At 42.5% G+C, this 16,695-nt stretch overlaps 2 protein-coding genes across 6 annotated transcripts in view; one reads left to right on the top strand and one right to left on the bottom strand.

Annotated features, from left to right (window-relative positions):
• PAICS (phosphoribosylaminoimidazole carboxylase and phosphoribosylaminoimidazolesuccinocarboxamide synthase) overlaps positions 1–16,695 on the bottom strand; it is a 41,301-nt gene that overhangs the window by 2,674 nt on the left and 21,932 nt on the right. For 3 of the 5 annotated variants that reach the window (XM_036381962.2, XM_036381961.2, XM_036381960.2), the window contains 7 exons: positions 7,372–7,417; positions 6,571–6,768; positions 3,552–3,730; positions 2,721–2,900; positions 2,517–2,630; positions 632–715; positions 348–528 (listed from right to left, as the gene is read on the bottom strand). In XM_036381962.2, the coding sequence (XP_036237855.2) occupies positions 348–528; positions 632–715; positions 2,517–2,630; positions 2,721–2,900; positions 3,552–3,730; positions 6,571–6,768; positions 7,372–7,417 (982 nt within the window). Of the gene's footprint in view, positions 1–347; positions 529–631; positions 716–2,516; positions 2,631–2,720; positions 2,901–3,551; positions 3,731–6,570; positions 6,769–6,885; positions 7,000–7,371; positions 7,418–7,696; positions 7,752–16,695 lie in introns of those variants that run through there. The other 2 variants (XM_036381964.2, XM_036381963.1) reach the window with 2 other exon arrangements.
• The window catches only part of PPAT (phosphoribosyl pyrophosphate amidotransferase), a 43,449-nt gene continuing 34,374 nt past the window's right edge, over positions 7,621–16,695 (top strand). The window contains exon 1 of the mRNA XM_036381965.2: positions 7,621–8,105. Coding sequence (XP_036237858.1) covers positions 7,978–8,105 — 128 coding nt within the window. The 5' untranslated portion in view covers positions 7,621–7,977. The remainder of the gene's footprint in view (positions 8,106–16,695) is intronic.

Genomic DNA, 16,695 nt, shown 5'->3' on the forward strand with positions numbered 1-16,695 from the left:
GAGAAAATGTTGTCCTGCCTTGTTTCAGAACTGCTGGCATCACCAGCAAGGTACTACAGTAAATCTATTAACATGATCAGGGCTTGGGCAAAGCAGTTCTGATACTGAGATAAAAGCAGAGGTTAGGCTTTGAGTAATGGAAGGTGTGGCAGCACAGTAGGACAATATATTACTCTACAATTACCTAAAGTAGTCATGCTACTAGCAACTGTGAAACACAACTGTAACACAGCTTGGTGTTCTCTTTAACAAAAAAATTGAAAAACCCCACATCAATCTTTTAAGTTGCCAAGTCATTCTGAAACATGATGCTGTGTCAATCCAAAACAGTATTTCTTGGCATTTACCTTCATATTCTGCTTTGATCCTCAGGGTTTCATCTGGCCCTTTGTGAGCAGAAGTCACTCTTAATTCACAAGGAATTCCAAAGGTTGCACATGCCTTTTTTATTTTTTCACAGTGACTGAGGTCAGAAGATGATCCCATTAACACCACAACTCTACCTTGGCTCTTTGTTTTTAGAAGCAACTAGAGAAAGGAATGGAGAGGGAGGGGAGAAATAAAAGCAGTCAACAGGATTGAAGGCACACAGTTATCGAAGTCTAGATGTGTTGTTCATAAAAACAGGTACCTCCACTCTTTCTGAAACCCATTCAAAGTTTCTCTTAACCATTTGCAGTGCTTCAGGAGTCACTTCTTTAAGGTCCCGATAGGACTGGAAAAAGGAAAATAAAAGCATTGAAGTGTTGTGGTTTAAACTCCAGGCAGCAGCCAAGCCCCACACAGCCTCTCACTCACTCCCCCACCAGAAATCAGGGAGAGAATCTGAAAGGTAGAATTGAGAAAACTCATGGGTTGCAATAAAGACATTTGAAAAGGCAAAGCAAAAGCTGCACACACAAAACAAAAGAAGGAATTCATTCCCTGCTTCCCATGGGCAGGCAGGTGTTCAGCCATCTTCAGGAGAGCAGGGCCCATCACACATAACTGTGACTTGGAAAGACAAACACCAAACATCTCCCCATAACCACTTCCTCCTTCCCCCACACTTTACATACTGACATGATATGATCTGCAATATCTCTTTGGCGAGCTGGGTCACCTGTCCCAGCTGTGTCTCCTCCCAACCTCCCATGCCACCCCCAACTTCCTCACCAGGGTAGCAGTACCAAAAGCAGAAAAGGCCTTGGGGTCTGTGTAAGCCCTGCTCAGCAGTAACAAAAACATATTTTTATTATCAACCTCCTGTTCAGCACAAATTCAAAACACAGCCTCATAACAGCCACTGTTAGGAAAAATAACCCTACCCCAGCCAAAACCAGCAGACGAAGTTAATATGGTTTGGGTACACAAAAGACTAATTTTACTACTATAATTGGTAAGAATTATTATTATACCTCAAATGAAATATTTGCACAGTTTCTAGCAATTCCAGGCATAAACAGCCTTCTACATTGCAATTTATGCCCATTTACAACACAAAAGACTTTCAGCCACAGGGATATTAAGATTTTGGAAGCTTTCCACAGGGAAAATTTAAGGAAAAACATACAACTTCTTTAAAATTGGATTTCTCATGACATGATTGCCTGCAGTAGCACTGTACCAGCCTAGGTCTACATGATATTATCATGTACCTTATTTTAGGAGATTGTCAGAGCAATTCACTCAAGCATGCCGCTACATAATTCAGGTCAAGTCAACAAGAGAGCAGTTTTTCTTCCCATTTTAAAATTAATACTGCTCCTCCCAGGTACACTTTGAAATCTTCCCCCATGGCCTACAACACTTTCTCTCACAGGGTCTCTCACATGTTGTCTCAACCATGACAAACTCCTGGCAGCAGCATTCCCAAACCAGCTCCTTCATAACTAGTCATCTGGCAATTCAGAGATATTTGTGAAGTATAAATGCTGTAAGTTTGAAACAGAACTTGTCCTATATTTAAACTTGCTTGCAGGCCTCATGTAGGCACAGGCTATTAGCAACACTTTTGGAGGCAACATTATTGAATTCATGGTTAACCAAAATAAATAACAAAGGAAAGCATCCTCACTGCAGTTCCCTCTTAAGTATCACCAGATCTCTACTAGTAGAGGATAATAATAATTAATCTCTGAATAAACTGAGAAACTTGGAGGCAGACCTGGAAACCAAAGCTTCTATTCTTCCCACCTATCTGTTATCAACTATTTTATTATATGTGCAAGTCAGAAATCCTTATCACTCCTGGAAACCCTACACTTCACTATGACAGCTCCAGTCAATAGTGCTGTTGGGTATTCCAGCTGAAGATATACAGAGAGAGGATTTTTTCCTACCATAAACCAGATAAATTATTTAATGAGAACAGGTTTGGACAACAAGGGACCATACAAACTACTTTGTAACAACGTAAGACCACCTAGAAAAAGCCACTCCAAAAGCAAATGGTAAAAAGCAAATGGTAAACTGTAGGCTTTGCTTTCTTCATTCTTCTCCCCTGCTCACTTGGAAGGTAAAGATTAAAGCACCACCTGTTTGTCCTTTTGCTGGCTTCTGTCTCCTGCTGGCCACAGTCTCCATGAATCATTGTCAATAACATCAGCAAGAACAATTTCTTTTGTCAGCACATTAACACCAAATTCAATCTAAAAAGACAGTAAGAATCCTATTTTAGTAATTACACAGAGATGTTTTTCCTGTCAAAACCGGGATCACAAGAAATTAGATTCTTCTACCTTCAGGTCTACAAGAGTGCAGTTTTGGGGCTGCCATGCTTTTTCCAGGATCTCAAAAATGGCTTGAGTGGAACGAGACATAATGTCCACTTCAGTCTGGCCAATTGTAAGTCCAGCAAAACAGAATTTTGCTTCGATTATTTGCTCTTCAGACCACTGGGGATCATTATTAGCATCATCCTGTTAACAAAGCCAGAACAAATACATGATGCAATTTAAGCTTGCTATAGGAGAAAAATAGCCATTAAAAGGTACAAGGTTTTGTGTTTTTTCCTAAGTAACAAATGCAGGCTTCAAACTAGTATTTTACAATGAGCATTAAAATAATGACAGTAACATTGAAAACACTTGCTGTAACACCTGACCATCTTTAAGAGTAACAGGGTACACCACAAACACTTTAGATTATAGTTCACCAGATAAATCTTTAAGCACACATTCCCAAAGGAGTTCAGAATCCTAAAGGACTAGCTAGCTACTTACCCTCACCATACAACCACTGTTTAATTTCTTCAAATATATCAGCACATCTGTTTCAGCTGATGTATTAAGCTTATGCCTAAAAAGCCCTTATACCTACATTTTTCTGATTTTCAGTACAGCTTGGTTTGTTATTCTTTGATTGTACTGTAAGCCACTACTGTATGGACTTGGGACAAAACAGCTTTTGGATAAGAATGCAAGAAAACATTAGAATGGCAAAACTACTGAGAGTAAGAGGATTGGTCAGACACTAGCACTACTTGCTTTATCTGTCAGCATTTTAAAGGAGATAATACAGAATTTTAGCTCTGCTTAAGTTTGATTAACATCACAGGAAAGGAAACTTACCTTGAAAAACATCTCAATTTTGGGTGGGTAAAACTTATATCCTTCTTTGACACCAGGGTTTCTCTTGAGGAAGGAGCCAGTAGCAATTCTTCTGCATACCCATTCAATTGGGATCATTTCACAGTGAGCTGCTATGAACGCTGTGTCACTCTGTTTCCTGACAAAAGCTGTTTTGATGCCTAAATAAAAAGACAGCAGTTTAGTTCCATTAGTAAGCACACTCCACAGCTAAAACAGTAGTCACAAACATCTTTAAATACATCTGAATCTTGTCCTTCCCTTGACTTAAGGGACACACTAAATCTTTTCATGGTATTTTAAGCCCACTCCAGCCCTGCAAGACAACTATCTTCCACAAGTCATTAGTTTTGCCAATTTTATCATACAAAAATAACTTGTAACTCAGAAATCCTATTTTTATAATTTTGTTCACAGAGCCTTAAAAATTAAATCTATCCTTCACAATGTTTTTGTTTGTTTAAAAAAAATAATTAGCAGCAACCAAGTACCCAACCATGTTCTCTGGTGAAAGATTCATTATAGATTGAACAGTAATTGGAGCCTTTCAAAGGAGTAACAGAGCACAGCAGTCTTTACTACTTTGCTTAATAAAAGCAGATGGGGCAGAGAGAATGGCTTTGTCCTCCCTTTCATCACAAACTAAGTTATTTAGGACACTAGATCTTGGTGATTTATTAGGCAAAAGACAGATTCAGAATCACATGCCCTCAAACCTGCTGCCACAAGTTAACCTTCTTACATAATTGTAAGATGCTGGACTACATATTAAACAGGGACAGCCAAGATGCAGATCAGCACCCTAAGTGCAAAATGGCTCTTTTTTCAATTTCACTCTTGAGGAAAGTCCCACCTTTCTCCCTGAGTGCTACAGATAGGTAAAACCCTACAGAAGGAAGTCCTTGTAAGATCATGGCTCAGGCCTGTTACTTTGGCTAAGTAGAAAAGGACTATGGGAATATGACTCAGCTGAGTCAGAGGTAGAAAAACAAATTATATAACCCATGTGTTCACATCATGGGTTATGGTGGTTGGTTGAATAATGTTTGTTATGATTTAAAACTGTGTAGCTGGTAATGGGCTAACTGCTTAAAAAGGCCTGGTTTTTGCCACAAAGCAGCTCTGCAGTCCCCCTGCCTGGGGACTCTGTGCTGCACACCTGACCAGGGCACGACAACTGCCAAGCCCAGTCAGCATCTGCCAGGAACAGAAGGCAAAGGAGCTGCACTCAGTCAAACCAAGCAGCTCTACTCCATTCCACTTCCAGAACCATAAAGAAAGAAACAAAAAGGTCTTAAAATACGAACACAGACTCTTTAAAGTTCAGAGCATTTCCTTCAAAGGCAGAACAATTGAAATAATCAAATGCACATTAAGGACCCTGATTGGTTCACTGACATTTTTAATCACTGCAGATGTGTGCTTTTGCTAGGCTGACATTAGCTCTATTCTAAAAGGGAGAGAAACTTTAACAGAACTTCGTAAATCATCACCTCTGAAAGAGCAGGTAAAGAAGAATTGCGCAAGGCAGACAAGCAAACACTCTCTACAACAAGGCATTCCCACTATCTGCATCTACACCACTGAAAGAAGGAAACTGGAGAAGAGCCTCAAAGTTCTTTGGTTGCTTTAAAATGCAGCTGCAGTTTACTCTGCATGTTTTTCCATGGCACCTGTGGAAGTTATGAGTACGAGCCACTCATGGGTTTTTGAGAGGTCAACAGAATGGCTTCTTCATGTTAAAAGTGCACATCTATAGATATGAAGTATTTTGACTGTTATCTTAACTATCACCATTCAAGAATTGGGCAAAACATCTCCCTAATTGCTTTGAAATGAAAATTAGAAGTTTTAATCAACTGCAAAAATAATCAAATACCTAGGAGGCTTCTTAGTAGCGTATACACAACAGGCTTCCCAAGAAAGCCTGTGACTTAGGATTACACTGAATTACTTGGTATGCATTTCTGTCTGAGTAGTTCTTAAAATATGGGCTGTGACAAAGCTCTAACTCTAGAGAAACCATCTTTCTCTTCCCCATACAAACCATGCTAGGTTAGCTATCACAGTTAGCTATCACCACACCTTGTAACAGATACTACAAATTCTAGAGTAACTCAGCTGGTGCCTGAAGCATTCTTGGTGTGAATGTTTCAAAGCACACGGAGCACACAGTTATAAGCAATCTTAGCTAAGCTTAGTAGTGCCTGTATTCTAATACTGTTAGCAGACTCACCACCAGCATGAATTCCTCTTTGCAACTTGCCAACTACTCAAAGACACTCTAAAATGCTTTCTCAAAGCAAAGCTACTGGCTCCATTTTTGGAAGTGGGGTGCTAAACTTACTTGAGTGACTTAAGTTATGTACTCTATAAAACTCACTGCTAGCATCAGGGAGTTTGAATCTTTTAAAGTAAAGATAAGGCTCCTGATATACTCAATACAGACTGATAAATGTATTTTGCAATGTGGTCCTTGCAAGTGTTATGTGCAAAGCTTACAGAAAGTTTATGCTGCTAAAACACACAACTGAGGGGAGGGGGGAAAGACACTCTGATTTTATGTTTCAGCTTACATACACAGATTTCACAATGCCTAGACATAGTGTGGTAGTACCACTAACTAGAAGTGTTCTATGCATGCAGATGTAGTAAAGCAAGGCAGATGCATCCAGCCCAGAGTTACAGGTAAGGAGGTGTAGGGTATGGAAGACCTGACAAAAGCAGAGGGGAAGGGGATTAGAGGCGTGTCCAAACAAGCAGGAGAAACTACTGCAGTTATCTGCAATAGATTACTGCATATACTCTCATGTTCCAAATGAACAAGTCAGTCACCCAGCTCTAAAGTACCAGAGAGAAAAGCATAATTAAAGGCTAATAAAAAAGAGACTAAAAAAAACCAAAAGCCTCAGGGCAGGTTAAACTCTTTTATAAAACAATACTGTTTCGCAATAACGTCTGTAACATGCAAGTATACACACTCTGCCTTTTAAATACTGACCAGCTTCCTGAAGCAGCTGAAACACACAGCTTGTCGTTGTGTTGGAAATGGCAGCCTTCCCTTCCATTCGGTCTTTCCTGGCTGCGTTTCCCGCCGTTATTTGGTCTTTTGACTGCATGAGAACACATCCCGGGATATCTGGCAGCTCGTACACTTCTTTCGTTTTACCTTCATTAACTTTTTTGCCAAGCTTCAGGTCTAGAAGAACAAAAAAACAAAACACAAAAACAAAGTCATTTTTGCATCGCAAAGACTTGTTTACTTCCGCACGCAGAGCCACCCCGACCACGAGGAGCTCCCCGAGCCCCGACCCACTCTGGCCACGTTCCCCCCGGCAGCGAGGCCGAAAGCCGCGCTCGAGGCTCCCGCCCGGTGCTCCCGACATCACGGGGGCCGCGCCAGCCGCAGCTGGCCCGCTCCGGCGGTGCCCCGGCCGCCCCCACCGCCCCAGGCAGCCGGGAGCTGCCGCCTGAGCGCGGCGGCCGAGAGCCCCGCTGCTTTTCTTGTTCTTCAAACTTCGGGGCACTCCCGGAGCTCCGCCGCAGGAGCAACGCGGGGCGGCTGTCGCCCCGCATCCTGCACCTGGAGCTACCCCCGCCACCTCCCCTGCAGCCGTGCCCACCCTCGCGTACGAGCGACTACACACTGAAAAATAAAAATTAAAAACCCAAAGCAATTTAAAAACACTCCGGGAAAAAGTTGGTTCTCAGGCACCTATACCCCAAGCTGCTGAGCGGGCACCGGCCCCCCAAGAGCGGAACCTCCGACCGACCGACCCACCCCCGACGGCCGCCCGGTTACCTGATGCTGCGGGGGCCATGGCTGCGGCGGGAGCGGGCACGGGCACCTAGAGCACAGGAGAGAGCCTGAGCGCACGCCGCAGGGCTCGGGCGCCGAGGTAAGAAGGGGCCGGCGGAAGGGGCGGGCAGCCCGGGCAGCGGGCCGCCACGCCGCCCGCCAATCGCCGCCCTACGCCGTGGGGCGGCCCCGCCGAGCCCCCCGACCGAACCCCGGACGGCAGCATCACCCCCCCCCGACCCCGTCCCGTGCAAACACGGCCCCGGCCCTCTGCCCGGCCAATGCCGGCGCCACGCCGCGCCCGGGCCCCGGCGCCCCGCGCCCTCACCCCGCGGGCAAACATCCCCTGGGCCTGGGGCGCCCCGCGGCGTGGCGGGCAGAGTGGAATCTAGGGGAGGCGGGGCCGGGCGAGGCGGCGGAGCGGGCCGGGGGTGCGGTGTCGCCCCCCCCGTATGTAAATGAGGCGGGAGGCGCCCGGCGGGCCACCGGGATCCCCGGGCGGAGCGGCGTTGTGGGCTGAGCGCGCCGCCGGCAGCAGCGCGCGGGAGCCGCCGGAGCGGGACCGGGAGCTGGAGCGGGGCCGCCGCGCCACCACGTGCTGCCCGCGCCATGGAGCTGGAGGAGCTGGGCATCCGAGAGGAGTGCGGCGTGTTCGGCTGCATCGCCTCCGGCGCGTGGCCCACGGAGCTGGACGTGCCCCATGTAATCACGCTGGGACTGGTGGGGCTGCAGCACAGGTAAGAGGGGCGCGGGGGCCAGATGTGCCCGGACGCGGCTCGGTGTCGGAGCGGGCCGCGGCGGCTGCTCGGGGCCGTGCGGCGGCACGTGCAGCCTGCCGGGCCTCAGGTCTCGGGCGGCGGGAGAGCTCCGGGAGGGGAGGGGGGCGCTCCGACCGGTCCCTTCCGCTCCGCCCCGGCGGGGAGCCGCGGCAGCATCCCGGAGGCGAAGGGCAAGGAGGACCCCTCCGCCTCCTGCCTCCCGAGCCGGTCCCGCCGAAGGAGAGCTGTCGAACGCCTTTGGACCTCGGCTGCATCTCGCCTGAGTTGCACCCGCTCTCGCTACCGGGCCCGCGCCACCGGCCCGGGCGTTCGCGCGTCCCTGCGCGGAGCCCGCGGCATGGCCGCGTCCCGGGCGGCGGGGCTGAGCCTCGGGCGGCGGGAGTGAGCCCCGCACAGCGGAATGCACCCGCCGCCCCGTCCCAGCCGCCCCGAGCGGGAGGCCCGGCCGTTATTCTCAAGATGCTCACCTTAAAGTGTAAGTCACACAATCCGAGGCTACCGAAACTGAGCAGTTCTTAAGCGTTTTTAGGCTCTTACTAGTGGTAGTGGTTTAGATTCATCATCACGATTCAATAAAACTTCTATCTGACGTGTCTACGGCAATGTACAACAGACCTGATACACTGTCATCCATGTGGATGCAGAGCTACACAATGAACTTTGGGTTCTGCTTCCATCTGGTTGGTATTCAAAATAATAATGTTATGGACTGACATATACCAATCATTTTTGCAGTGGTGCCAGAAAGGTATATCGTCCTTGTGGGAGCACATGCACAGCTAGGCAAGCACAAGATCGTTCAGTGGTACATGCTGAGCCTGTTTGCTGTGCTTGATTCCACAGCTGGAAAAAGTGTGCTCAGTAAACACACTGCTGACAGTCTAGGTAGGTGGGCTACCTAGGTAACCTGGGCACGGGTAAGTACACATGCACTGAATAGATAAAATACATTCTTTGTATTTCTCAGGTCACAGACATGCAAATGGTTGGTTTTGGACCAACAATAGGAAATTGTTTACATGGACATTTTCTGTTTATTACAGTAGAGTTTCATATACTTTTCCTGGTAAAATGCTGCATTCCTACTGACTCTGATATGCTAATAATTCTCTTTCAACTGCAGGTATATATATTTTGCCAGTGTCCACCAAAAATGTTTATATTTGGAGTGATACAGCCGAAGTCCCAAACCCCCCATGGTTTTCATGTAAAATGAAACAATAGTCTCATTTTAGCTTGTATTGATTTTCTCTGAAGAGGTTGGAAATAATCTTACCTTGTCTGTGCTTACAGTTACACTGGTAGACCTGGAGTATTTTAGGTGGGATTGAGGTATTTTCATTATTTTGCATCTTATTATCTCAATTTTCATTGCAACCTAATTTCAACTTTTCAATATGCTTTGCTTGTTTTTTTGTTTTTTTTTTCTTTGATGGGCACTTGACAAATATATTTAATTTGCTTGATCTTTTTAATATCAGGTATCCCCTTGTGGAGGACACAACTGTACACACCAGTATTTATACCATGATCCATTCATTCACAAATTCTACAGGAAGCTACACACCTAGAGGCATATATGCACTACCTCTGATTCTGATCTAACTCAGTAATGGTCAAAATTTTTAAATGATGCTTTCCTAAAGGCATAAACATTGCACCTGTAAAAGTGAAACAGTCTGTTCCATTAGGTATACCTCTGCAAGCACTCCATAAAGTTCTGTTCAATAGCTGAGATATTAATGTTCCTATTTTCTTTGCTAATGTTTCTCTCTTTGCATTTTTTACTATTACAATGGTAGAAGAGCTGGCATCCTGATCAGGAAGTAATAACATAACAGCTATTTTTCTTTTTAAATTTTGGAATGTCTCTTGAAAACCAGAGTTAAAGTGTAGCATTAACTGGATCAGTAAACTGCATTAGGCCCATGGTTTTAAAGTTAAAAACAAAGACATGTCTCTTAACCATAGGCCTTTAAAAAGAAATAAATACGAAAGAAGATTATAGTAAATATTAATGGGCTGTCCAAGTCAGGCCTGAGTGACTAACAGAAATTTGACTGGCCACTAGAAAATACAGTCCTTAGACATCACCTTCAAATTAGCAAGGATATTCATGTAATGATTGCTGCCCTTTGATATAAGCATGTTCTTCTATATTCAGATTAGTCCTGTGCAATAAATCAAATTACAGAATTTGGCCTGTGATTTGTCTTGGATTTTAAAATTCAGAATATTAAAGTATATGGCATTGTATCAAGCTACATTTCTTGAGATGCCTGGGCCACAAAGAGGAGAACATGTTATAATTTCTAATCTTTGAAATCTTACCTGTATATATAAAAATCCAGAGTATTTGTTAGAGGCCACAAAAACATGCAGCATAAATTCTTTGTGTTCTGATACAGCTGGTTGCAGCAAGGTGAAGGACTTGGCTGTTTCTGATAAATGGCCAAGAATAAGTTGATAATTTTTATTACTGTGGCATTGAAGAGATTTTCTTCACTGTGGATGTTTGCAGCTGAAAACTTGAAACTGTATGCTGCATCAAGCAACCAAAATATTTAAGCATGTGTTCAGTGGGGTGTATGAGCAGTGCTTGCGGCTTCACTCACTGAAACTGTTCTGCATTAAAAATTGATGTGTATATGTAAGCAAAGTTCGAGAGCCCACAAGTAGGCTCATAATCAAAGACAAAAGATACTTGTAGTTTCACTATTGTGACATTAGCAGAAACAACTTTAAAAGTTGTTTGGGGTTGCATTTTTTTCAGTAATTAAGAAGCAACTGCTAGTTGTTGAGGCTTAAATTCTCACTCCTTTGTAGCAGAAGTTAGAGCATTTTATTGGCTTTAACGTTATAACAGTGAGCTGTGAATTAAAACAAAAACCGGTATATTCTTACTCTCAGTCTAATCAAGGCCTTCAACACACTTAAAACATTTTATCAATTTAACTTGACACCTTGGTAACATTTTACAGTAGTGAATTTTAGCAGTGAATGCTCATTAACTTAATTCTGCTCAAGCAAATCATGTTACTCTGGCATCAACATTAACAAGGCTTAAAAGTGGATGGTCTAAATCATCTCTGCATTTTGTAAGCCAGGGAACAGTCACTGCAAAATCCACTGACAGCATGCCAAAATCAAATCAGAGTATGTTGGTAAGGAGAGAATTTTCTTGGGGGTGGTGAGGGAGGGAGGAGTTACTCTGAATTACAAATCTATTAGACGTCATTTGAGTCCTTGACCAGGACAAATTTGCAAAGTTAATCTTCGAGGAAGTGTGATTTCTGTTAACTTTTTGCAAAATTCTCTGAAGAATACTTTTGGCAGTAATACTGTGTACTGAAACCGGAGTGTACCAGCTTTGTACTCATTTTTAGAAAAAGTCCCTAAAAGCTATCTCCTGTGAAGGTGGAAGTGCCATTAGGTCAGGAAATATCCCTTGTCTCAGCTGGGCCTGTGTATGGAACTCGTTATCAGTGGAGGCTTGGCTAGTGCGTTTTTTGGTACCTTTCCATTATAACAGAACTATAACTATTTTGGTTCTGTCTATTATAACAGAACCCAGATAATCACCAATGTAAGTTAAGACACTTCTCTTTCAATCTAGTAAAGTCACTGGTTGCTTCCCATTAGCCATCCTTCCAAATACCTACATTCAGTATAGCATAATCAAAGTGTTAATCTACATTTTATATACATTTTGGCTACAAGATAGGGGTTTTTTTAAGGCTATTTAGCAAGCCATTGGTATTGTGATTTACACTGTAAATCTTTCAATCAAAAATCTTAAAATTGCAATAGTATTTGGATGAGACTTTTCGGAGGAGCTCAGATATACTACAGGTAATGATCCTGATAATTTGGTATGTAAGATATTTATCTTTTCCTTTCATCTCAAGAACACTTTATGAGTTCAACATAGCCCTCATTCCCAGGTGCAAGCAGTGCAGAGTCAAATGTCCTAACTATCTAAATACCAAATTTTGTAATTAATCATATTTCTTTGTAAATCCCCTATGGAATATGCAGGTTACAAGGTTTCCCTAGCCATGATTGAGTCTGTGTGCTATTTTACGATAACATTCATGCTCTATGTGCTGGTAAAACATCCCTGAGTACTTTTAGACACAGAATGTAGATGCAAAAACCCTTCTTTTAGTTCTGTCTTGGTTCAAGTTTTAGGCCGTTGTGTGCTGCAGGTGATGGCAACCTGGCTTAATTACATTCTGCAAAGTTTGCTCCTGCAAGAAGAGAGGACAAGAAAGGCCTTTTTGCTGTGGTGAGCTCTTCCATCTGCTAGGTTGTTTTACATAACATCCTGCAGGGCTCAGGTTCCTGCACACTCATTTTTGGGAAAGTGAAGAGAAGCCAGATTTCATTCTAATCAAGTTGAGGTCTCTTCAATGTACATGTCACAAAATGTAGTTCGGTCTAAGCTTTTATCTCTGAATGTGGAGTAACCAGCTGGAATGAGATAATGTTATAAAGAGTGGGAAAAACAGGAGGGAAATAGTGCAAAACATGAGATACCAGAGGACATTTCTGAGGCAGCTGTTACGTTTATTGTGGCCAACAGACTTCGCATTACATTAGCCTAGCTAGAGGGCTGGGGTGAGACTGTTCGTTCTTCTGTACTTTGACTGTAGGTAAGTCATCCATATACATGTCTCCAGTAATTTGCACAGGATTGCTTAGTTGGCTTGTCTGCCCATACCTTAAATTTGAGCCTCATGCATGGAGGGAGGGCTGTATGCAGCAACCTGTGTTATCACTGGATAGTTGAGTTCATATAAACTCTACTGGCTTCACTATCTGCCACATTATCATTCCCATTAAGAAAAAAAGCAGGGTTCTTTGAAGGGGCTTTTTATTAGGTTAGTTGTAATTTAAATCAGTTCTGTCAGTTGGGTAGACACTTGGCCATATGGATGCTTGTGCCAACACAAAGGAGCCCTAGCTGTTTCAGAAACAGAGGATGACTGTAGGCAGAGTCTTTAAAGCCAATGATGCAGATAGTGCTTGTTGATCCACCATCAGTGCAAGCATTTCTGCTTTCTGAAGCTCATTCTCAAAGCCTTTGGCCCAAACAGTTTCTCAAATAATGTAAAAGGGCATGCAGAGGACCTTCCAACAGTCCTATTAAAAGATGTATAAAGTGACTCATTCATCTTACTGAATAAGTGTGTTTTAGAGAAGAATGAAGCTTTCTAATATAAGTCAGAGTGGTAATAGTTCCATTTATCTGCTACAACTGAAAAATTTCAGTATTGCCATTTGCAAACTGGGGAGGAGACATATTTGCCCTCACACTAATCTTAATGGCCCTCTGGCAGTAATGCAGATATTTGAGGAAGGAGAAGACCAAAAATCTGTTATTTATAGGATTGATGCTCTTGCCATCATTACTTGGTTTTGATTATTAAGCTGAAACATTCTCATAATCTATTATATTAAGATTCCCAGGATCAGTTACATGGACATGTTGACTTGGTCTGGCCTTTCTGTTGAGGATCTATGTCTAAGAAAGGCTCTTCTCCCAAACCACTCCTATGGTAGTTCCCTACCCATAACCATTTAGCACATGTTAGATGGTGGCCCACATTCCATGTCACTGGTCCATAAGTGTGTCTGGACTAAATATTTTGTGACTGTAATAAATGTAAAGCTGTGATCACAGAAGAGCCACAGCAAAAGCCACAGCAAAAGCTTAAGTGGATATAAAGATACACTGGAAGGATGAGTTAGATTAACTAATAATATTTCTGAAGGGACTGTTTTGAGAAATCCTTTGGCCTAGCAACATTCTGTTTAGCCTGTTATTACTACCCTGGGGATGCTATCTAAAGGAGACAGATCATAGTTCTAGACAACCAGAATTCTAAATGTCACCATTCCTGGTAATTTTGTCTCTAAGCAAAAAGTTATGTGGAATTGTAACTACAACCACAGTGAAGAAAGGTTGTCTTGATATCACTTTATCTGTCTCAAGTAAATAATTTGTTATCTCTATAAATGGGAGTAGCCCACAAATATCAGATGATGCAAATGCCCCATCTTGCATCTGACATCTCTTTCCATCTTTGATCAACAATAAATGAACAGCAGGGCAGAAGACACCTTTCTGACTAAACATTTACAACAAGCAAGCTATGCTTTGCAGTCACAAAGCAGAATAGAAGAGGAATCCCACACAAAGGGAAGTCTATCTTCTTTGAACCTTTGTTTGTCAGTTAAATCCTGCTCTCTGGAAAGTTTTCTGAGGGAAAAAACCCTTTACTTTGAAAGTAAACACACTTGTGTTCTTTTTTCTGTCAGTTCTTGCTTCATGTCTACCACCTAGTGTTGACATGAACCATTTCCAAGTAGACTGCAAGTGTGCTCTGCAATTTTCTGCTCTGACCTGCTAAGAATTCAGTGAGTCGTTTTCCTCGGGGCTTTTGTGTTGTTCTCATCTGAAAATCAGCATTTAAAAACAGATATATATTCTTAAAAAGTCTGCTGATTTTAATGAATTAAAAGTCTTTATATTTTATCTTCTGGAAGGAGATATAAAGGGTTTGTTTGAGTCATTGTACTGAATGACAGCAAGGTTTGGAAAGATTTGGATCTTTGTGCATCATGCAGAATTTAAAGTGGAGTTTGTCGTCTCTGCAGTGCTAACTGCTTCCCTCATGTTAGTATTTCTTCTAAAAGGAGAGGCACACTGCAACAAAAATAACTTTTCAGCTGTTCAGAGTTATTCCTGGAACATCTGGAAACTTGCTGAGCTACTTCAACTCACACAGAAAAAACATTTAGGGTCTTCTCTTACTAGATGGGCTAGTCTTGTTTGATGTTAGTGAGATGAACTGGTTTATAGGGCATCCAGCAAGAACTGGATTACTCAGAGTAGCATCGAGAAAGGGGAATCTTGTTGGAATGAGTTATCAAGTCAAGTTCAGCCTTGCATTCATGAAAGAGAGAAGGTAGACCAAAACATGTAAGTTACCCATATTATTTTCAGTACAGTTATTGCAAATAATTTAAATCATAATTTAATTGAACTAAACTTTTAAATGTACTGGTGCAAATTATGGTTGGGTCACACATTTTTTTGCTTCACATGTGGAAGGAGTGACCTGTGGTTTTAGTAGTGTGGGAATGGTGAGGCCTTCAGCTGACTCAGCATGTTCTGTAGGGATACCTGACTGCTGTGATAGCAGGGGCAAACCTTGTCCTCCTTCCAAAGACAACACTTCTGAATGCAAGTAATACAATGCAAGTCCAAGGATGTACCTCTGAACCAACCCATTGTAAAGAGAGAGAGAAGAAAGATTTTTAAACCAATGATGGTACTAGTATTGTTGGAAGTTATAGTTTCAGTGACAGTATTACAAACCAAAGAAGGTTTATACCAAGAAATCAGTATAAAATGTGAAAAGTGGTAGATAAGCATACACTGAAAAAACTGTGTATCCATCTATAAATTAACATTATCCAAAAACTATTATTTTCTAGGGATCGCTCTCCTGACTTTTCAGAATTGTTTTAAAAATGCTAGTCAAATGGCAGATTAAATCCACATTGGTGGAAAATATTTGCCTTCATAATGTCTCTCATAAAAGAATTGACTAGGCAATAATTAAGCATAGAGCAGGAAATAACACATTCTATCCAGTAATATTTTTATGTAAAATTTTATTAAGAGAGACTTGGATGGAATTTTAGGCCTCTGTGTGTAAATAAACCTGGTGGCTGTTGCTGCTGCAATAAGGACTTGACTGTTTGACTTGAGCTGTGCCTTTGTATGTGCCCAGAACTGACCTGGCTTTGGCCGGGCTGTGTAGATCTATGCCCAAACATGACTGAGATCCAGAAAGTTGTTTTGCTGGAATACACTGAAAGAAAAACCCTGCAAATGTAATACAGACCATAAAGTACTTACACAACCACAAAATGAAGCAGTGGCTAGTAGGATTTTGCAGAATAACAGTTATGATATGGCATTTGTCTCTTAGCATGTCATGCATGTCATTGTTCCCTGCCTTTTTTCTGTGTTTTCTGTGGGTTACTGGGCATAACAGACCCCATGCCGAGTAAATTGCCCAGTACCTTGACCCAGGGTAAATGCTGGTTAAGGAATTAAGAGTTGTATTTTCCCCATCAGCCCTGCCTAACCAAAAAGTTCTCCTTTGGCTTCAACTGTTTGGTTAATTGCAGAGGACTAACTTGTTAGGAGGACCATGGATAAGGTAATTGGAAGTGATGGGATGAAATTTCAACTGTACATGTTTTCTTTGATGAGTTAAAGTAGGCATCAATTCTGTGTACTTTCTTTCAATTAAGGCTGTTAATTGTGGCATGTAGGTGAACCAAGATATATAGGCAGAGGTCATATTTTTTATTTGACTAACTGACATCACCACTAAAAGGTCATAGTAAAGGATTATGATGGAAACTCACACCTTGCTTTAGTGTAAATGACTGAAGGTGACTATATTAAAGGGAAGCAAGCATGTACTCATCTGGGTAACCTACCCTTAAGTACTTCATTTCATAC

Source organism: Molothrus ater, chromosome 4 (genome assembly GCF_012460135.2).
Source record: "Molothrus ater isolate BHLD 08-10-18 breed brown headed cowbird chromosome 4, BPBGC_Mater_1.1, whole genome shotgun sequence".
NCBI lineage: Eukaryota > Metazoa > Chordata > Aves > Passeriformes > Icteridae > Molothrus > Molothrus ater.